Genomic DNA, 23937 nt, shown 5'->3' with positions numbered 1-23937 from the left:
AGAAGCAATGAGATCAACCGGTAACCCTACTTGTTGATGTGCCAAACCCTAACCAATGGAGCTTGGTGAATCGGTTGTATTGGTTTATGATCAAATGATGAACGGTAATGATTATGCCACGTATGCATGTTGTATGTGATGAGTTTCAAATGGTTTTTGGTGCGTAGAGATAACGATTTTATCTTGGGAAAAACCGAGTGCATTGCATGAAGAGGAAGCCGCGTGATGAGTTACTGGAATTGATGAAGCGGTGATCAAGTAGCAGTCGAGGTTGTCTTGAACAATGTGCAATGATTTCTATGTAATCTAACGGTCATACTTGAACCAATTTGTTTGTAATCTCTATGAGATCTTAGGTTTGTGATGTGTTACCAACCTATTATTTTGCTTATAAGGTCGACGATTTGTTTTGTTGTAGTGTTGGCAATTTTGGTTAAGTGTTAGTGTGATTGATTGCCGAACTAGAAGGTGTATCTGCAGTATGTGTAAAGGCAAATAGGAGAATGAAACGGATTTGATCAAGCAGAGTAGTGTTATTTACCAGATCAACAAACCCTAGTTGTTCTATAACAATTACAACAGTCAAATCCCTTAACCGAGTAAGCTTTAACAGGCTTAGTGCTATCTAAATCCTCTAACTAGGTGATCCATTAGCTTGGATTTCAATTCCTCTACTGAGGTTACTCGTAACAGGGTATTGCTTCTAACAGGGCATTATAGTCAATCCCTTAATCGAGTGGTCCCTAACAGGATCTGTTCCTAACAGGACTTTTTGTAGAGATTTAACAGCCTTGGCTCCTAACAGGGCGAACTTCAGAAGAGTTCAGAATACTTGTGGGTATTCATCCCCACCGTGGTTTTTCCTATTTGGGTTTCCACGTCAAAAATCATTGTGTCAAGTGGTGAATGGTTTTTGTGGTTATGTTTGATACGGTTAATTTGCTTAACTATTAAATCCACTTAGGTATGATAAGATGACTGACAGTAATCTGAAATGTGCTTTTACTATTGTTAGTAAAGTATTTTGATGTTTTGGATGAATGGTTTGGGAGTTTCAGAGCTGTTATACTGTTATTTTGATATGCCAGTCAAACCGGTAAACTGTCATGCTATTGAAGTTTGTAGTTTAGTGTTTGAACTAGTTAGGTTGGTGAAAGTTTAGTTAGTTTTCTATCTACTGATTCACCCCCCCTCCTCTTAGTAATTGTCTGGATCCTTAGTGATTCACCATACCATCAAGGGGTTATGAGTACAACCTAATGTCTAGTAGAAGATACTTTGGTGGGATTTGAATATTGTTTTCCACCAAGTTTTTTAGTGGCAACACTCCCGATTGTATGAATAACTATTGAAAATGAAAAGAATTTATCCAAGCCTTCCTATTTGAACCAATAATCTCGTTGAAATGCTCATACCACCTTCATTTGTATCTTTAGGTAAGAGTTTAAACCAAAATTTAATTATTTTCATAACTCAATCTAATTTCTTGGCTACCACTCATCTTAACTAATTTAGCCCTTCTTTGATGCCCTTTGATTATGTATTTGACCCTATACTTGACTCATCTATACTTATTATCTCTTCTCATGAAAATAAGACCTCTAACATAAAGATACATGCACTAGCAACAACAATATCACAAGCATCAAGGGGAATACCATAAAGCTCTCTTTCATTTATATATTATGTATTTAACCCAAACTTTACCTTGCACCTTTTATCACACACTACTAAGAACAAATATCAAAATTATAAAGGGGGGTTTCATAAACTTCTATTTCATCTGGGTATTATGTATTTACCCCACCTTACCTTGCACCTTTTATTTATCTCTATATTTCTACACACCTTTTCACCCATCTCTATGGATATGAATGTGGATGCTCCTCCATTTTTAGCCCAAGCCTCTTAAACAAATTCTCTTTAAGTAAGATTACATTGTGATCCAAGATCTATCAAAGTAATAATTATGCTATTTTTAACTTGTAATTTTAAAATAAAAAGGGCCTTCACGTTTATCATTAATATTTGACACATCATCTCTCTATTTCACCTTCTTGAATAGTAAGCATGGATTTCTTTGTATCTAATTTTATTTATTCTTATTTATATTCTTAGGATGTACTTCACGATAAAGATTCCAATTCTTTGAAACTTATTTGTACATCTAAATTATGAGTACAATGATATTTTATCTTTGTTTATTATCTTTTTGTAGAACCATACTAGTTTTCTCTACTTTCTAATATTTTTTATATTTATTTGAATTCAGAACCTATGCACCTTCATATCTCTTCTCCTCCTTCTCTAATAGTATGCTTGGGAGCACGCCCTGTACAAGTACATTGCATTGGTAGTGACTACCATCCTTCAAATGTGAGAATGGATCCAATTCAAATCTCATCATGTCCCATCCAAGTGCATGCCATTTTGCATAGCTTGTCACTAAAACTCTATTGTATAATATTGTACACTTTAGCCACCTTCTTGCTCGTATAACATTACAAATTATTTTTGATAAACCTTGTCTTGTTGAATATAAATTTCTCCTTTTCAACTCTTGTCTTCCCATTTATCAAGTATTTGTTCATTTATTCAAATTTGTAACATATGTTTCCCTCCATAAAAGAGCATAATTTATTATTTCTAGGTGTAAAAAAAAAATATTTTATGATCTATTTATGTTATGCACATTGGACTTCTAACTAGTTAATGCATGTATCCAATATTTCTACAAATATCTTTCCATTAAAAGGATTAATTTCTACTTTTCTTTCAATATCAAATGGACTCGCATTCATTTCCTTTGTCATTTAAAAGAATTACTCATCTTTACTATAATCTTCATTATCAAAATATCATTTTTTAGCCACTATTTTACTAATTCATTAATAGAAGCTTGTTCTTATCTATTTTACCTTCTTGGCTACTCATGTGGTTTTTCCATAGCCTCAATCATTGTTGGTTTCTGGAATGCATATCATGTGGCCTTGTAATCTTGTCAATATTATATTTAGTTCCCCCATGGATGCATTCTAAGCCCCTTCTTGTCACTGCCATGTAAAGTCCTTCCACATATTCCACAAGATATCCAACTATGTTGATAAAAAAAATGTTCTATAATTATTCTATTAGAAAAGGGGGAATTATTGTGCTCACATCGAAATAACATTTCAAACTATTAAGAGAAGGGGGAATTATGGTGCTCAAATCAAAATAAATAAACAAAATCTTGGACAACATGTTGATTTAATCCTCAAAAATCTCTAATGTGAAGGAAAAACTAAAATTTTCTTTTAGAAATTCACCTTGATACCATCATTTATTATCTTGAAAAAAGTGGCTTACAACTAGTGGGAAATCTTTCTTAAACTTCTACTTGTTTCTACATAGCATAAATAAAGCTGAAGCATACAATAATTCACATTTTCAACTCGTAGTCTGCCTTGATGGTTAAATTACAAGGTTGTTTTTATAATTTTCTAATGATAGTAGAGCCTTCTTCATCTTGAAAAGGAATTCAACCATCACCATAAGATATGTGTGTGTATATGGACTCATGGTTTGTTTATATTTTGAGTACAATTATTATTGTTGTATCCTTTCCTTTCAAAATAATACCACTCAATAAGACTTTTGAAAATAATATTCATAGTTCTTATAAATTTTACATTCAACCTCATATTTTATATTATAACTTTTTTTTCTCTTTTCTCAACATAAATTTTTAACCACAAGGTAGGGAGGGCTTCCATACGTTTTTTTTTGGATGGATTCTAATAAAAATGTAATTTATAAAAGAAAGGTTAAGATTTGAAATGGATGGGAGCTAAAGTTTGATACGATATCAATGTGCCTTTTATCTATTAGTGAAGTTGAATGGTTGTTGATGAGCCCATCAAAGATCAAGTTTTGTTGAGTGCTAGGCTCCAACATCATTAGGGATGATGTATGAATTGTGCCTCCTATAAATTTGAGGGAATGGATACCCATCAGTCTTTTGCTCTCAGTTTTAGGAAATCCATAAATTTGAGGGAAAAAAGTTTGCTAGAATAGACTAGCTAACCTCGCAGCCCGCAGCCACTGGTTTCTGTGAAAGCAGTTTTGCATTTTCAATATTTGGGGAGTCTAGCGGTCAACTTATGATGAAGAAAATAGTAAACAGCTACTTCTTCTAATGTCACAAAGATTATGGGTACCATGGTTTGGGGTGCTTTAGTACTCGAAAAGCTGGCGTTCTGTTAACGTCACTAAACAATACTCTACAAAGTGGCTCAGATTTTCCTTCAAAAGATTCAGCAGTCAAATCAATGCCGGATTCAATTGAGATTTTCTTCAGATTTGGAAACATTATAAAACCTACGAACGTACTCCACTGTAAGAAAAGATGTTGCGTTACATGTGACTTCAGGCAAAAATATTGGATCTGTACTCTGCTAATTGAAAGTAAACGAAGACGAGACTTTCAGACTAATCTATGACGAGTACTTTATCGTTAAAACTCGAGCTCTACAGAATCTATTACTTGGACCACTTAACATAAAAATAGTTTAAAATAATGTAAAGCTTATATTTTTTAAATATTGAATGAACATTAATATATATATTTGTATATATATTAGGGGAGAGGACTTAGTAGTTGTGTATGCTAACTTCATGCTTCTCAAAATCTTATGTAAAAATTTCAATTTCTTACAGCAGTTTACTTGGCAAGTCCCTTGCTTATAACTAAGGTTTCAGGGCCACATCATCAAATATGATGCCACATCAGCATGCTTTTTGTCAAGGTGGCCAAAACAGCCCCCCAAAAAAGTGAGACCAATAGGTGTGCAAAAGGGCCCCAATACTTGTGCAGTTGATGTGGCATCACATGATTGGTTACTTTTCACAACAAATGGTATATTTCATTCAATTATTGGTATTTATCATACAACTATTGGTGCAATGTTGTACAAAAGTTGGACATTAAATCAACAAGTATGGGGGTATTAAAGCAACAACTTTTATCACAAGAATTGGAACACGTTCAACTATTGAGTCCTTTCCCCTATTAAATGGACATTAATATATACGTTTGTATACATAAAAAGTAGGGTTAGTTTTTTATAAAGATACTAATTAAACACTGATAATGAAAAGCGGAGAAGCATACGACAATTTTTTCATCTATCAGAACAGTAAACACAAAACAGATTTGAAATTTTTAAAATATTTTAACTTGAATTTTTAAGTTTCTATTTTTTTATATGAATATAGAAACTTAGACAATTTAATTTTTTCAATATATTTAATAAAATTGTCAATTTAAAACTTGTCATAATATATTACATTTGAGATTTTGACATTTATCATAAATAAGTACTAACTTATTATCATTTAACATTAATATGCAATATATATAATTCTTATATATGATTTTTTTGTATCAATTTAAAAATTTAATTAATTTAAGATTTTTGTATATTCTTTACAACTAATATTTGTTTTAAAACGTCAAATAAAAGATATTGAAATGACCAAACTGCCATACAAATTTCATATTCCAGGTCTGATTCATGAAATCTGCTGAATTTAAGGATTTGGTAAATAATTTGGAATGTTCACTTGACGGTACATGTGCTGGGGACAGATCCCTCTGAAAGCGTTTGCGCATACCACCCTCCGAAGATAGGACAAACGACGTATTCATTGGTTTCAAAAGACTTTCTGGCGGAATTAATTTGAAAAGTCAACGACTATTGTTGGTCTCAACCCTTTATTTTTTCCAAAACTGCATGGACTGACCCTAAAGTTCGAACTGACATCGAATCATCAAGCTTCGTGGTAAAAAGAAGCCTCTCCTCACCATTACACTGTTGAAGGTAATAAGAGTCTTCGTTGAACCTCTCACTCTTAGGCACCAAGCAAGCACAACATGATCCCTCTTAAGATCATGCAGAAATTTAAAGGAGGAGGCGCCAACATCTGATAGTGGTTTTCCGAATTGTTTTAAAGCCTTAGCTACTTCTGCGATTTCATTCTCTCAGCCTTCTCAACTTTCTTCAGAGGTTCTAAAGCTATGTCAATGGATGAAAGGATAGTGGGAGACATGTTTTTAAAGGTGAGAGTAAATTGATTTTTCCATAGGGAGGTATGTGTATCTATAAAGTTTTATATGCAATCCTTTGAAATTATTTAGATCTTTTGAGTAATAAGGTTAAAATAGAAAAGTTAGTTAGTATTGCTAAATTTAAAGGATGTGATTTTTACATATGACAAATAAAATTACAATTTTTTTAATTGAAAATATTTATAAGATATTGTGAGTAGAGTTGCCAAAATATCACAAGATATCCATGAAGAAACAAAATGGATGGCTAAAGATTGTAGAGCAACAACAATGATGGTTTTGATTTATCTAATGCATATTTACATCACATTGATCTAACAATGACATGAAAAGAAATATGGGATGAGCTTAATTCTTTTTTTGATTTATAGACTTCAAATGCTAAAATATCTATAAAGCCAAAAGAAAATTGAATTGAAAATGATAGAGAGAGACAATTGTTGATGTATTACATTTTAGATTAATATTTAATTGAAAAAGAAAATTGAATTGAAAATGATAGAGAGAGACAATTGTTGATGTATTACATTTTAGATTAATATTTAATTGTGAGTATGTTAGTTTCTTGGAAAGTTATTCAGGTTTAGCTATTTTCCTAATCATGATATGATATGATATGATCTGCGGACTTTTCTCTACCATTTTCAACATGGTATCAAAGCACCTTCGTGATTCTGTGTGCCGAAGATCTGCAATGGAGAATTCGATTATCGCTGATGTTGATTGTCTTTTTGAGTTGTTGGGTCAACAGAGATATGTAACAATATGTCTTTGTGTTTTGACATTGAAATGACAAGGCCACATTACCTATTCTGGCGAATCATCGTTGCAAATGTAATGTAATGCATTAGTTGCAGTTTTAGAAGGAAGGACAACGAATAGGTGCTTGACTATTGCGCGTAGAGAACTTGCCGTGATATTTTATAGATTAATGAATGCCTAGAGCTGTGACAAAAGTATTCAAAGGATTGTGCAGATGTAAGGCATAGCAGAAAGTAGAAAATCTACTGAAGACTGGCACTGAGTAAAGGTGAATCTTTCATGTTTCTATCGCTGGCAACTACTATCGAAGGAATTCAGTTTGCTGGCCGCCTTCATTTGGTTTGCTGAGCTTTACATTAATGATGAGAAAGGTGGAGGCTGCGCGGTGGTACTGGGATGTTAGAAAATGTGTTGAATATAAAGAGAATGCGTGAGGAGTTTTTAGTCGTTGCAGGCAATATTTTCTTCATCTTATTTGAGGCATTTTGAGGGTTTGATGAGGTGTTGAAATAGGTTTATATTAGTAACTTCCAGCAACATTTTTGACGATGAAATTACTGCTAAAACTTTGGCAGGAGAAGGAGAACAAGGGAGCCTAAGAGGACGTTAAATCAAATCAGAACACTGGCGTTTGATTGCTTACAATGCATTTGTAGATAGCAATTGAGGACTGTATTACTAGAGGAGACTACTACCAATATCTGGCAAAAACGGTCTACAACATTGAATCTTGTTCCATCGGAATTTGTAAGTTTCTTTTTGAGTCTCTGATTCAGGACAAGGATTAATGCAAGCTCTCTATTTTAATTGTTGGTAGAAGTGCTTTTTTTGGGTGTTGATTTAAAAAGTGATAGCTTGCTGGATGGTTGAAAATAAGTTATTGATGTGTAGTTTAAGTTCATAAATCTTCATTAGTCTTTGATGCAAGGAGAATGTTTTTCTTCGTTAAATTTGACATCTTTATATGCTCAATTTCATCATGGCCATACATATTTTTTTTATCTTTGGGGTCATCTATGTTATTACCCAACAAAGGTTTCAAAATTTTCAGAGAGACATGCATTTTCTTATGGCTTGTGTTTAGAAGATGTGATCGGAGGTTGGAGGCAGGAGGTTTTTTATCATCACAAACTAGCTTCTCACCTAGGGATAATTCATTGCATGAGAAGTACCATATTTGTGTCCCTAAAGAAAAGAAGGGGCTTGGCATTCTGTGTCCTTTCAAGGAGCAAGAGGGGGCAAGATTTCTTGTGGGTGCACTTGGAGTATTCATCGTTGGTTGATGATTCGTATAACACTTGAAGAAGCATTAGACACACTCAGAGGAGATGTCGACTTCCAGAGGAAAGGTGTCTCATGCGCAGACATTTGGTTGGTGATTTGTACAGAAGAAGAGGGAATGTTTCCACAACATGAGGAGGCGTTAGATACACTCAGAGGATATGTGGAGTTTTGCAGAAAAGGCATCCCTATACAACATCAGAGGCATTAGACACACCTTAGAGGGGATGTTCTCTCATGTTGTGCAAATGGTTTCAAGTGCTAAAGTAAGGAGATCCACTGATGCAATCAATTCGGTGTTTCATAGGTGAGCGATGAGGATTGGTAAAGAGGCTCCATCAAAGTCTCCAGAAGGGTTGTGTTCAACCCTTGCAATGTTCCACCCATGTTCGGATTAATGTAATAAGGGGGGGGGGAGATGTTGGCATATTAAATTTTAGATTAATATTTAATTAGTGTGTATCTTAGTTTCTTGGGAAGTTATTCCCATAGGTTAGCTATTTTCTAAAACAAAATGGCTTAATATAGCCAATAAACATTGATGTAAAATCAATCCCATTGAATTCAAATATGAGAACAATCGATACACTATTTCTGTGTTTTATAACTTTCCTAATAATGATATGATATGTAGACTTTTCTCTACCATTTTCAACAACAATATTGTTCAACATATTAGTACTTTTCAATTCGTGCTCAATCAACTTATAGGTGTATACTCTAAAGTAGATGATGGTGATGCTAAAGTAATCTTATTAAGCAGTATGCCTTTAAGTTTTGATCATATTGTTTTTATTAGAAAATATCGGCAAATGCAAAAAATTTTGCACACACATAATAATATCTTGCTTCTCCTCTTTTCATTCAATACATATTGCAATTATAGGATTTACTAATCCTATTTTATAGGAAAGCTCCTAAACTAGTTTCCTTATTATGGTGAGTTGTTAAAACAACTCAACATATGTACCACTAATAAAATAACTTATTAAACAAACCATGTGTCTAATAATAATATTTTATGATGTTTCTCGACAACTTAATATTAATATGACACTTATTTACAACACATATATCAACACGTCGCTAAATATATTATGCTTAATTATTTATGCATCTTATGATGCAATATTACCACCTATGTGAACACTAATTCCCAACACCCCCCCTTAGTGTGAACATGGGGTGAAAGTACATCACAATACTTGATGACCACACATAGTAGTTCATCCTAAAGTATGAGTAGGGACATACACATCTACTCATGTGAAGCAATAGTGGAACTAGCCTCACCATGCTCCCTATACTTTCATCCAAGAATAGGTACAAACACAGCTACCCATGGAACTGAGGATAGGGACTAAACATCTATCCAAGGTATTACGTCAAATTTTGATAGGGACAAACACATCTTTCCAAAATTAGTCATGAACATGGACACACACATTTGCTCACAACAATTACGATTGGGGAAACACACATCTAGTCATAATTACCCAACAAATGTGACTAAGGACAAACACTTTCAATCACATACACCATAGATTGTGAATGGGGACAAACACATGCATTCACAAACAACTAGCAATAGTGATTGGAGACATACACATCCAATCACAAATACAATCTTTGAGAACCAAGTCCTCGTCGCATATGCAGCCACCACTGTAGATCATTCCCACTTTGATCACAAATGAGATGAGACGGTTGTCGTTGCCACCTAGAAATCGATCTTGGCTTTAGTTGTTTTGGCACATGTTCTTTTGTCACTAATGCAGTTTCACGACCCCATCGCTAGTGACTGACATGAGAACTCACTAAATTTCCTCTAGCCTTTTGTGCCTCCAACCTCTAGTAGATTTGATTTAGAGAACATATTCCTCCTCACTGTCTTCATGTGGAGGATCTTTAGTAGCCACCACATGAAGGCACTCTTCATCACCATCTACAACCAATGCCTTATCTATATTCATCTTGCCATCAAGGAGATCCTTGGCACGCTAAGTGCAATTCATAACAATGTGTCCCTTATTGCAATAATAGCACAAACTTCTATTCTTGAAGGAATGATTTCCCTTTAATGTAGAAGTACTAAATTTGGAAGAATGGTTCAACTTATTTTACCATACATTGTAGTTTCGTCTATAACTGAGTCAGTGTTCTTGACTCCTTCATCAATTAATTTAGATATTATTTCCTCTAAGGCAACATCTACTTTGTTTAATGTCAAAACAATGCTTCCATGACTACGAGGCATGCTATTTAACAAAATAGCTTTTGAATCGTCATCTTCTACTTTAGCCTTTATCCCAGCTAGTTCTATTTGATAGGGATCAAAACTTATTTAGATGTTGAATAATGTTGTCCTCTTCCATCATTTTCAGCCCGACCAATTTCCTCTTTAGACCCATCTTTGCACTTGATTCTTTTGATCCAAACAAGGCATTCAAATTATCCCACACGTCCTTTGAGGTCTTCGATAAGTCAATATGGTGGAGGTACGCATCTAAAAGTCCAAGACTAGTAAGAGCCATTGCCCTTCTATCCTTTGCAGTCCACTTTGCAATTTCATCAGCATCAGTCAACATTATTGTTACTCCACTTACCACATCCCACAGATCCTATTCTATAAGGATCAATTGTAACTTGATTTGTCATGTGTTGAACCTTGAACCTTGAAGCTTTTCGATTAGTATACTATTTTTCTCCATATTGAAAATATTTGATATTGAAGATCAATTTTAGAATCCCCACAAAATGAATGTCGCGTACAATTGAGAATGCATCCAATTACAATTGAAATAATATTTTTGATACAACAATTAAAGACTCGAAAAATGAACTATATTCTAAGCAAAATATTATACCTTGACTTTGACAACACACCATTTTTTTTAATAGACTATAACACAAACCAATACGACATTTTGAAACATTAGACAAAAATGAACTACGATGATAAAACTATCAATAGACACTCTTCAATGTTATCTAATGAAAAAAAATGAAAAAAAATACATAAAATAGATCTAGAATCATGAAATTCTTTGCGTGGATACAAAGGTTCACAATTTGATTGGTCGTATTAGAGTTTATTTCGATACACAGGTTGCCTATGATTTATGGCACCCTGGCTGCTGGCCTTTCGATTTCAAACAACCTTACTCAATGTAGATCGACCTTTGCTCGTGCCTACACACTCGTCAACCTTCACAAATCTACTGCGATCACAGGAAATTATCCTCAGATAGTAGATCAACAACATTGGATGGCGGAAATGACCATATAAGATTTGACTTGGGCCGATTCCTCTATCGTGCCTATGAGTATTGAGAGAGCCCACCAATGAAGGACCTATTTGTAAAATGAGATTGCAGGCTACAACGAATGGAAGTGGGCGATAGCGACTGTATCACAGATTTGCTGGTTTCTACATGTCTCCTTTAGCAAAATTCGCCACCAATATTATTGCAAATGTCTTTCCTCCTACTGTAGGAGTCTCTCAAGCTTGTATATACATTGCACTAATATTGTGAACAAGAGATCTGCGCTGACTCTTTCTCTAACTACAAACATATTCATACTATCCGCTCATGCACCATATCTCCAAATGCATTTATCCTATCACAGGCACACGAGAATGACAACGCTCTGATACGATATTAGAAAATATGGGAAGAGGAAACAAAAAAAAAAAAAAAAAAAATTGCACACAAATAATAATATCTTTCTTCTCTTCATTTCATTCAATACATATTGCATATATAGGATTTTCTAATCCTATTTTATGGGAAATCTCCTAAACTAGTTTTCTTATTATGTTGAGTTGTTTTAACAACATCCATATCACTAATAAAATAATTTATTAAACAAACCATGTGTTTAATAATAATATTAAGTTGTTTCTCAACAACTTAATATAATTAATATGACACTTATTTACAATACATATATCAACACCCACTTAAATATTTTATGCTTAATTATTTATGCATCTTATGATGCAATATTACCACCTATGTGAACAGTAATTCCCAATAGTTTTTACATTAAGCAAAATGAATCCTAGATTGGAAACTTTGATTTCTTCTTTGATTGACGAAGAAAGTAAAGTTAAAAAGAGACATTCAATTATTGAGGAAAGTACTTTGCTTGTGAAGAAGTCTAACATTTCAATAGTGAAAGAATTTAAATTCTATTATTGTTAGAAAATTGAACATATTCAAATAAATTGCATTCAATATGCCAAAAGATCACATCGATGGGGAGTTGAAGAAGAATAAAGCCCTTGCTACGATTGAAGATGAAATAAAATATTGTAGTTTTAAAATACATACAAAAGAATCACCTTACCATGACATTGACAAATGATATATGAATTAGAGAGTGGAGAGATACTACCGAACACTATAGGAAATGGAGACAGGAGGAAATCTATCATCTCGAGCTACCTTCTCACTTAGGGATGATTCATTGCATGAGACAAGCTCCCTATTTGTGTCCATAAAGAAAAGAGGGGGCTTTGCATGATGTGTGTCCCTTAAAGAAGTAAGTGGGGCTAGATTTCTTCTGGGTGCACTTCCTGTATTCATGTTAGGTTGGTGATTTGTACAACAAAGGAGGCATTGTTTGCACAACACTAGAGGATGCATTAGACACACTCAAAAGAGATGTGGAATTTTAGAGGAAAGGTGTCTCATTGTGTAAGGAGGTTGGAAACACTTTATGTTCCTTCACCTTGTGCAAATTATTGCAGGTTCTGTAGTTAGGAGATCCACTGATGCAATCAATTTGGCATATTTTTGGGTGAGCAAGGAAGATTGATAAAAGTCATTTCATTAATGTCTCCCAAAGAATTCTTGCTTGTATCAACCCTTGCAATGTTATGTCCTTTGTTTGGATTAATGTAATAAGGGGGAATGCTGAAACATATTACATTTGTTGATAGTTTTAGTTGTAGTTTAAATTAATAAACTACTGCTTGTCTGGTTGTCATGGTTATGTAACAATTTTGGTTTTGTTTGTATGACCTATTTAAAGACATATGTTTTGAATCAACATTCATCAAGTTCTATTTTAGATTTTCCCTTTTGCATTCTCAAAAATCATATATACAATAGTATGAAAGTGATACGCAAAGATATGTAACTCACAAAAGCATTACGACCATAACACAATAGTATACATGGAGAAAAGGCTTAAGAGAAAAACACACATTTTAAAGAACAAAATTAATTTTTTAATGCAATTACAATACAATTACATACAACTTCAAGCTTATGTCCCTATAGAGCATCACTAACATTAAATCCTAGAGTAATTTCAACAATCAAATGGCATCCCTAGAAGACCCTATGAAAACTCCATTTAGGCCGCCTCAATATTGTTTGTGGGTTGTCTATATGAATTTATTCATGAATGAGGAGACAGATATGAATTTAAGACTGAAAGTTGAAAGAAGGCAGTAAAATCCAAAGATTTGATTCGGTGAATGGGACTGGAAACGTATATGACGTTGTTGAATCGATAAAAGAATGGTCTAACTTATTTGAAAGCTAACTGTAATCTAAAAAATGGGAGGGCTGGGGTCGCAAGAGAGACTAGCTAAAGAAGTATCGAAAACTAGCTGGGATTTCTATTTCTCTATTACGTTCTAATAAATATATTTGGAAACAATCTTAAAACTGAGAGTGAGAAAATGATAATTCCAACAAGCTAACTTGCAGTTGAATATTTAGATAGGAGGCCAGCATCTTTAAGCTCAGACAAAACTGCTACTAGCAAGGGGAGTCGAAAGATTTCAGTATCTTTTCACTTTGGTGGCTTAAGATAAATTCCTTTTATGTTTTTTTCTGTTTTTATGCAACACGACTTTTCGTATTTCTCGAGAATCATGGTACTCTTCGGAATACTGTGTCTTCACTTACTTCAATATAAGCTTTCTAATTTCCGGATAACAAATAATGATCTTAACCATACAATTCTGAGCCTCACTCTTAGCCTGTTTCTCTGTTAACGTAAACGCTGATACAGTTCTTAAATTCTATTTCTTATCTGTTCGAAATTTTGAAGTGTGTTTATGTTTTAAACACAAAAATCGAAAGTCAAAAGGAAGCGTTTAATATGTATGAGCGCTTTTGTGGAAAAATCGTGCCATGTTTTATTAAACAAATTTCGTCTTTTAAAGAGACAGAAGAAATGTAATTGTCGAGAAACATCCTTCAGAAGACTTATTTCTACACGGAAAATACATCAAAAAGCAAATCAAACGCATTATACAAGGCACTTTCAAAAACGCAAACTAATTTCAAATACTGTAAAAGCTGATAAATTCCCTAAAATTTTCCGTTCAATCTGGCTCATTTATTAAAAGACTACACCCAGTGGAATTCTCAGCATTACGATTTGCTTGTCGAAGACTTATTTCTACACGGAAAATATATCAACAAGCAAACCAAACGCATTATACAAGGCACTGTCGAAAACGCAAACTAATTTCAAATACTGTAAAAGCTGATAAATTTCCTGACATTTTCAGTCCAATCTGGCTAATTTATTAAAAGACAACGCACAGTGGAATTCTCAGCTTTACGATTTGCTTCTCAAATATAATATAGCCTGACAAGTTATCGAAACCGACTTCTTATTTTCTCAATATTTCAATAAAGCAGTAATTTCAAACGCTTTTACCAAATAAATGAGCTGTTAGTTTTCTCTCTCTTGAAATAAAAAACAAACCCTCAAATTTTTCTCTCTGAAAAAATTAACTAAACCGCGAAAAACGGAAAAAAAAGGATGGAAGTCATACCCGTTGCTGCCATACTCGTAAAGCTTCCCTCTGCTGGAGAAAATGACGACTGCAACCTCGGCATCGCAGAGCACAGCAAGCTCCTCCGCTTTTTTCAGTAACCCTTTTCTCCTCTTGGAAAAAGTCACCTGCCGATTAATCTTATTCTCGATCCGTTTCTTTTCGACTTTCCCTCGCCCCATGTTTCTTATTCTGTTATACCCACAATCTTTTTCTTGGTGATAACAAACGTTTAATTATTTATTAAGCAATGTCCAAGCCCGGCCCGCCTTCCTTTAACATAAATTTTGAGCTAACCAGCCAAAAGAAGGAAGAAAATATCAACCCATTGAGCACCCATTATTCCTTTGTTAGATCTGACTGTAACTGTTTTCTTACAAATCTAACTAAACAGCAACCTCTTCTACCCAGTCTGATTCAACCCACAAATTTTTTTCACAAAATTTTAGTTCAATGAGCACCCCCTAACTCAACAGTCTGATCAGTCCTACAAACTTCTTTCCCATGTGAACTCAATGAGCACCATTACTTACCAATCTGATCTAACCGACGGACTTCTTTTTGAGAATTTATATGAATGAGTACCCTTACTCACCACTTATATCTGATCACACTTCTTTCATGAATTTCAAGTCTATAAGCAAACTTATTCACCAATCTGATATGACCTAAAAAAATTCTGCGTTTATTACAAAAAGCACCCTTACTAACAAGTATGATTGAACCCCAGGACGACTTCTCACAATTTTAACTCAATGAACACCGGTTAATAAACCAGTCTAATATGACTCCAGAATTGTTTACTCACTGAACTTCCCTTACACATCTTTCTGACCTCACCCACCGAAACTTTTTCTCACAATTTTTACCCAATATGCACTACTTACATTATAATCTAACCCACGAATTTCTTTCTTGGATGAACAAACATTTTAGCACTCACAAAACAAATAGTTCTGTCGCTTGTCAAGGCCCCATCAAACAATATATCTTCTCATCATTTTCGACTCACGCAAAGCCTGCAAATATTCCGTTAGTCTGGTATGCCATAGCAATTTAAGTTTATATCTAATTTTCTATAACACAGGAAAGCATTTCTTCCGTGCAACTCAATTTGTTTAGCTCAACTTGCTTCATAGCCAATCGAATTTGAAGTGCTCCGCTTATTTCCTTAACTAGAAAGAGCATCATAATTATCTCTGTCGTGAGGGAAGAAGATAACACGTGTCGACTATCTATGTTGTCCTCGAATATGGAGAGCAGTTTTCCGATTCGTGTTACTGGAAAGTGCCAGGTAGTTGACGACGACTCTCCTGTTTTGTGTTAATTGCCGTCACAGTTGGAAGTACTCTTGCTTGCTAACGTCCCTGCTTTCACGTATTAAAAACGTCGCGCATGCACGATCATTAACGGGAGGCACGTAAGATAATATGTAAGATAATTTGGAGAGATGCCTTATGACAAATGTAAGAGCATATGTAAGTGACTCTTTTGGGCTACATGCATTATTCCAAGTAGGTAGGTGTGAGATGGTTGTTTTGTTTGGTGTTGTATTGTAATACCACAATGATAGTCAATCTCAAGAGTTTCTATGGATTGGGGCCTTGAGCTAGTAGTTTGTAGTAAGTTTTATTCAGTTGTGTGAGTAATAGGGTGATGTAGAATTAGATATAGTTTTCCACAGAATTTTTGTTGTTGTTTTAATCTCATTGGATTAGTTATATACTTGCCTCTCTTGCTGTGGTGGATGTTTTTTCTTAGGCTTTTCTGCATGAGTATCGTGTGTTAACCGTGTTATGGATCTCGATTTATTTCTTTGATTTTACAATCATATTCTTTAAGGGGTAATTTTTGGATTCTATTTGTAAACACTTGGTTTTAAGTTCATAGTACAAGCTTGTTATTCAACATTTGGTATTAGAGTCAATAGATTTATTGAGGAAGAGGCACCTTTCTCTTATAAGTGATGAAGGTTGTTTGTTATAGTGGTAGCTTTTGCTTTGTGGGTTTTTCGTAGATCTATGAAAGATTGTTACCATGGCCTCTACTTCTTGCTATTATATTGAGAAGTTTAATGGAATTGGTTATGAGATGTGGAAGTTTAAAATGGCACATCTCCTTGAAGTGAGAGATCAGTGGTTGCCTGTTTCAGAAGAAAATCCCATCTACCTCTACTTTGTTGGATGAAGATTGGAAGAAGTTAAACAAGAAGGCATGTAGAACCATTTGGTTGTGCCTTATAGGCTTTGTTCTCTCGAATGCATCTACATAAAACAAAACATATAAGTTGTGGAGGAAAATAGGTGAGATCTATCAAACTAAGATTTTTTCTAATAGTTTATATCTCAAAAGATGTTTGTAATCTTTGGAAATGAAGGATTTTGATAAGTGTATTTTGTTGCTTTGCTCTTTGCTTAAATCTTGTGAATATCTAATTGTTGCAATAAGTAGTGGTGGTACAAAACTGAAAATGGGCAGTATTATTCCTATACTTTTCTCGGGAGAAATAGTGAGAAAGACCATTAATGTTGGGTCCCAAGATGACTTGCATGTTTGAGGAAGTTACAAGGAGAAAGGACCTAAAAGGGATAAAAAGAAGGATAAGTCAAAAGGAGGTTCTAAGACCCCTGAAAAAAGTATAGTGAAGTGTTGGAACTGTAGTAAAAGAGGGAATTGTTAGGCAAAAGACTACACCTTATACTCCCCAACAAAATGGGGTAGCAAAAAGAATGAACTGTCCATTAATGGAAAGACCTAGGAGCATGTTAAGTAGTCCTAAGCTAGATAAATGTTTTTTGGTAGAATTTGTTGGTACTACTTGTTATTTAATTAATAGATCTCCATGTTATGATTCAAATATAAAAGTTTATAAGCTTTGGAATCCACTAACTCGTAAAGTTATATTTTATAGAGATGTGTTTTTCAAGGAATTTAGAGCTTACTCAAGTGAAGAATATCCAAACGAAAAGACAAATATGATGCAGTAAGAAACTAAGATTGAGAAGAAAGAAGATGCACATATGGGCGAAAAGTTTGATGGATCATAAGAGGGTTCAAAGAGTCTAGATGATGTGCAAGATGAGAATGCAAAGTAAGAACAAGAAGAGCCCATTACTCCTATCCTAAGGATGTCCACAAGGGAACAAAATTCAATTGAAAGGTATCACCACCTAGATTTCCATTATAATTTTTTTTTAATAATTATTGACAATGAACATGGATCTTATAGGGAGGCTCTCTCTTCCAAGGAAAGTGAGTCTTTGATGCAAACCATGTAGGAGGAGATGATGGCTTTGGATAGTTGTGACACTTGAGATCTTGTTATTTTTCCCAAAAGAAGGAAGCACATGGATTTAAGTCAGTATTTAAAAAGAGGTTTGGTGCAAACAGTTGCTTAGAGCATTACAAGGCTAGACTAGTGGCCAAGGGTTGCTCCCAAACATAGGGAGTTGATTTCGATAAAATATTCTCTTATTGCTAAGCTAACCTCTCTAAGACTCCTATTATCTCTTGTTTTTGCTTGTGACTTTAAGATTGAAAAAATGGATGTTAAAAAACTAATTTATTGCGTGGGGATCTTAAAAAAGCAATTTATTTGCAACAACTTGGCAGTTTTGTTATGAATGAAAAAGAACACTTGGTTTGTAGGTCAAAACATCATTGAATGGTTTCAAACAATCACCCAAAATGTGGTGACAAAAGTTTGACGATTTTGCATTCAAATTGAGTTATGTTAGAAACGAAGAGGATCAAGATGTTTATATTAAGGGTAATGATGATTAGATATTGATTATTGTTTTGTATGTTGATGACATGTTTATTGGTAACAACAAGGCGAAGATTAGGGAGCTCAAAAGTTACCTTTCTAACACGTTTGATATGGAAGAATTGGAGGTTACTAGATATATTATTGGGATGGAGATCAATAGGGATCAAGTTCATAAAAATATTTGGTTAAGTTAGAGTAAGTATGTTGATACCATTTTGCAAAGATTTAAAATGTAGCACTATAAACCAATAAATATTTCATTTTTGGTTTGTACTAAGATGTGTTTAGACGTGTCCTAATTTTGATGATGATATTTAGGATATATCTAATGTTCATTATACTAGTGTCATTGGTAGCATAATGTATGCAATGGTTTGTATTCTAAGACAAGATACAACCCGAGTCTAATGGGAGTTCTAAGCAGGTTTATGTCTAACTTTGGTAGAGAACACATACTCTATTTCATTTTCTTTGTCTTTGTTGTTATGGAGGTGTAAAGCGGAAAATCGCGGTTGAACCCTAGTTGGTCTCCCCTCTTCTAACTCCGAGGAGAGAGAAGGGAGGTTCGCTAGGATTCGATGGGTTTTCACTTAGGGGAGAGACTTTACATTCAAAAGAGGGGTTGAAACTCATAAGATCCAATCCCACACAATGTAAGGTTGGATGCTAAATGAATTTCAAGGGTTAGGAAAGCAAGGCTACCCTCTTTTGTAAAGAATGTTGATTAAGGAAATTAAGCTAAGGATGCATAGAAAGTCATAAAGATTCGCTTATAAACTGAGTTTAGGTTATAGGATGAAGCTGCGGACCTGGAATTAGCAGTAGAATGTCGATACGGCGCTGTCTTGCAAATTTGAGAAAAATTTGTCGGGACGATGGCACCCGGCGCCACGGTCCTCCGAAAAATCCGCAAAACGAAGGGGGATCTGTTCGTCTCTGCACAAGGATTCCAGATCTTCAATCTCAGCTGCGTACCTGCAACCTACACACAGAAAAGCGAAGACGATTGGGGGGTTAGGGATTAGGGGTTTGCCTTTAGGTCAAACCCCGGTTTCGGAATTAACCAAGAAATGAGCAAGTGCTGAAAATGTAAATGACTGTAATGTAAAACAAGTACTAATACCTTGTTCTAAGGATGTTTGTATCCTTATGTGCAAAGGTTTAGATGTTGTATGTTGTAGTATGTAGCATGTAATAAGTGATCTCCTCTTCAATGGTTGAATCCTTGACTTGAATGCAACACTTAGCCTTGAATGGAGACTTGGAATGATCAATTGCTTGAATGCTTGAATGCTTGAGTATAGTTTCCACGCTTTGTACACATATGTCCTTCTCATCTATCTCAAATGAGAGAGAAAAATGTAGTTTATATACTTGTCAATTAGGGTTGATAGACTGATTTTCCCGACCTTAGGCCGACCAGGGAAGTATATTTCCAAATTGCAATAAAAAAGACCCGATATCACTTAGGAAACCGGGCCCAAAATAGGACCCAGGGACCAGGGCGCTGGGCGCCATGGTCCTGGAGGACCAAGGCGCTGGGCGCCATGGTCCTGGCGGACCAGGGCGCTGGGTGCCCTGGTCCTGAGGGACCAGGGCGCTGGGCGCTCTGGTCCCACCTCCGAGACAGCGGGGTGCAAGGAGGTTCAGGCCAATGGTGCTTGAAAAATGCAGTTTTCAGTGTCGTGAGCAAGTTTTGGGGTCTCCATTCAGGTTGCGTGTTGCGTCGCCATCGTGAAGACCGAAATGCAGTCGAAATTGCAAGTGTCGCAATTTTAGGACGCTACAGGAGGTAGAAATACAAAATTAGGGGTTTGACCTACATAAAAACCATTAAAAAGACTCAATTTTGTTCTCAATATTTGCAAATACAAATTTATTTAAGTGAAGATATGCAACCTCTTGGGAATTTAATGATGTCTTCCTCTTTTTTAATAGATTAGTTCACTCTACAATTATTATTTTACTAATACTTTTTGTGAATTTAATCTTACTCTCAATTATGTATTTCATGTTTGTAGGTAATAATTCCAATGCAAACAAACACTTTCAAGTGTTTGGACCATGTGGATGATAATGCAACACATGAATGTTTACACAATCTGTAGCATTATGGACAATGAGCTTCTTTGTCTAGAATCACGTTCTCTCCTTTTGATTCTATAATAACATTTAGTTATTTTTTAATTTTAAATAAATAGATTTTTATTGAGTTTTTTCGTGTTATACTTTTGACAAAAAAATCTTTTATTTAAATTATTTCAAGGATTGTAGATTTATTTTCTTCAACAATTGTAAACTAGTCTCAAACCCAATATGGAATTAGTGAAAAATCATTAAGCTAGTACTCTTAGGCTTTCCTGTTTTACACTTTTGAAGCTTCTTATTGACATTGTTTCTCTCTAGTAGGGATGTTGGCATTTGCATGAAAATTGCATTAATGAACTATTATGTTGTCATTAATGTCAATTATAACCAGTAATGATGTTGTTTTGCAACCGGTAGGTGAGCTAGTGAAGGAAACCGGTATTACTTAAGAAGCAGTGAGATCAACCGGTAACCTTACCTGTTTAGGTGCGAAACCCTAACTGATGGAGCTTGGTGAATCAGTTGTATTGGTTTATGATCAAATGATGAACGGTGATGATTATGCCATGTATGCATGTTGTATGTGATGAGTTGCAAATGGTTTTTGGCGCGTATAGATAACGGTTTTATCTTGGGAATGAGCAAGTACATTGCACGAAGAGGAAACCGCGTGATGAGTTACTAGAATCGATGAAGCGGTGATCAAGGAGCGGTCGAGGTTGTCTTGAAAAATGTGCAATGATTGCTTTGTAATCTAACATTCATACTTGAACCGATTTGTTTATAATGTCTATAAGATCTTAGGTTTGTGATGTGTTATCGACTTGTTGTTTTTCTTATAAGGTCGACAATTTGTTTTGTTGTAGTGTTGGCAATTTTGGTTAAGTGTTAGTGTGATTGATTGCCGAACTAGAAGGTGTATCTGCAGTATGTGTAAAGGCAGATAGGAGCATGAAAAGGATCTGATCAAGCAGAGTAGTGCTATTTACGAGATCAACAAACCCCTGTTGTTCTCTAACAAATACAACAATCAAATCCCTTAACCGAGTAAGCTTTAACAAGCTTAGTGCTATCTCAATCCTCTAACTAGGTGATCCATTAGCTTGGATTTAAAATCCTCTACCGAGGGTACTCCGAACAGGGTATTGCTTCTAACAGGGCATTATAGTCAATCCCTTAACTGGGTGGCAACTAACAGGAATTTTTGTAAAGCTTTTACAGGCTTGGCTCCTGTCAGGACGAACTGTTAGGGGTCCCACAGATACTGAGAGGGGGGGGTGAATCAGTATCTAACCAGTGATTAGAATTTCTTAACTTAAAACATGCAGAACATAATATAACAGTGTACCGGTATGCAAGAAATAATGCAATAAACAGAATCAAGAGTATCCACATGAAAAGTACACCATAACACAAGATGTTAACGAGGAAACCCGTTGTAGGAAAAACCTCAGTGGGATTTGTGACCCACAATATTCACTCACTGGCCAGTAAGAGAATATTACTTACAATAGGGGCCTGCACATGCAAGAAGGCCAACTACTTAGAGCTCACTACTCAATGGGAAGTCACACTGACTTACAAATAAGGATTATACTAATCCAATAACTTGTACTGCTTTACAATAGCATCTTCAATGCCAGATTCAGTACCGGTTCCTGCTCTGTTCTTTACATATACCCTTGAATCTATATTTCGCACATTCAGTCTGCCTAATATTTTCCTTAATGCTTCTACATCCCTTTTTTAAATGTCTACAATGATCTCCTTTATATATAAGAGTCATTTTACAATTTGCCAAGTCGGCTTACAATAATAAACAAAATATTATATAACAAAAATCCTGTCGGCCTTTGTGCTGGTATACTTCTTTTCTTCTGTGCCGGTGCCGGTGTCCTGAGTGCCAGTGTTGAGTGTGATCTGTTGATGCTGGTATAATGTCTTTGTCGGTGCCATAGGATTGCAAGGTTGCCATCAATGACAAAACCTTCAATCACATACAATGTCTGATTGGAGTGTGCATATGCCAACACGAACTTTAGAAGAGTTCAAAATACTTATGGGTATTCATCCCCACCGTGGTTTTTCACATCTGGGTTTCCATGTCAAAAATCATTGTGTCAAGGGTGAACTCACAAAGCTAGTTCCCACTTTTTGGTACGTCCTGATTTTTGCTGAAATCGTACATTTTTGAGAAAATATAATGATTTAAGTTTTAAGAGGTCCCATTTGAAGTAATTAATTGAAGAGAGTTAAATCAAAGGCTGTTAGATCAAAATTTCTTGGATAGAACCTCTCTATTTGTAAATCATACTTGCAATGGAGCCTCCTTTGCATCTATCAAATGCTGATAAAAAAACCAATTTTACATTAGCTTTTGGGGGGTCAAATTAATTCATTTAAAAGTTTTTCTTTATAGGTATTTAGTCCTTATTATAAGCTTTCCAAATAGTATAACTTTTAATATATTTAATTTCATTAATATATTTTTATTTTATTTCTTATGAATGTAGGTTTTTTACCGAACATGAACTTCTTTGTTCAATGCATTGGGAAAAATAGTAAACTAATTCAAAAAAATTCTGAAAAATATCTATGCACTAGGTATTGGTGTTTTCTTTCTAAAAAAACAAGAAAATTGAATTTTGATATATATAGAACAAGTTATGTGTTCAAACGTACACCTATATCTAAATTATAATTAGTCAAACTTCAAAACTTAATAAAATGAAAAATATTCAACATATCACTATCAAACCAACTGCATGCCCTGGGTATTGATGTTACAAACCAAAATTCAAAAGAATTAAGTTTTAATCATTTATAGAAGAAAAAAAACTATGCATTTTGGGATACACATCACTCTTAAAATATGTTGTTTGCTGTAAAAAACTACTTTTTGAGGGAGATGGAAAAATCAATAAAATTTTATTCAAACAAATTTGAAAAAAACATATTCAGAATCTACAAACAAGATGCTAAAAATCACTAGTTTATATCATCTTCAAATTCTTAACGGTTTAAAAGTTATAGGTGTTGGAAAGTGAAGGTTTTTTTCAAAATATTCATCTAAGTGTCAAAGTTGGTCAAAAAGTGGGAACCAGTATTGTGAATTCACCC

The 23937-nt window shown here is 34.6% G+C and overlaps 1 protein-coding gene across 2 annotated transcripts in view; it reads right to left on the bottom strand.

Moving 5' to 3' along the window:
* LOC131032727 (truncated transcription factor CAULIFLOWER D) overlaps positions 1 to 23937 on the bottom strand; it is a 172861-nt gene that overhangs the window by 132017 nt on the left and 16907 nt on the right. The window contains exon 1 of one of the 2 annotated variants that reach the window (XM_057963767.2): positions 14961 to 15569. The exons of the other annotated variant lie outside the window; for it this stretch is intronic. Coding sequence (XP_057819750.1) covers positions 14961 to 15142 — 182 coding nt within the window. The 5' untranslated portion in view covers positions 15143 to 15569. Of the gene's footprint in view, positions 1 to 14960; positions 15570 to 23937 lie in introns of those variants that run through there. 2 annotated transcript variants of the gene reach the window in all.

The sequence above is a fragment of the Cryptomeria japonica genome, chromosome 5 (genome assembly GCF_030272615.1).
Source record: "Cryptomeria japonica chromosome 5, Sugi_1.0, whole genome shotgun sequence".
NCBI lineage: Eukaryota > Viridiplantae > Streptophyta > Pinopsida > Cupressales > Cupressaceae > Cryptomeria > Cryptomeria japonica.
The sequence above is the reverse complement of the archived record's forward strand: the minus strand, read 5'-3'. Positions and strand labels throughout refer to the sequence as shown.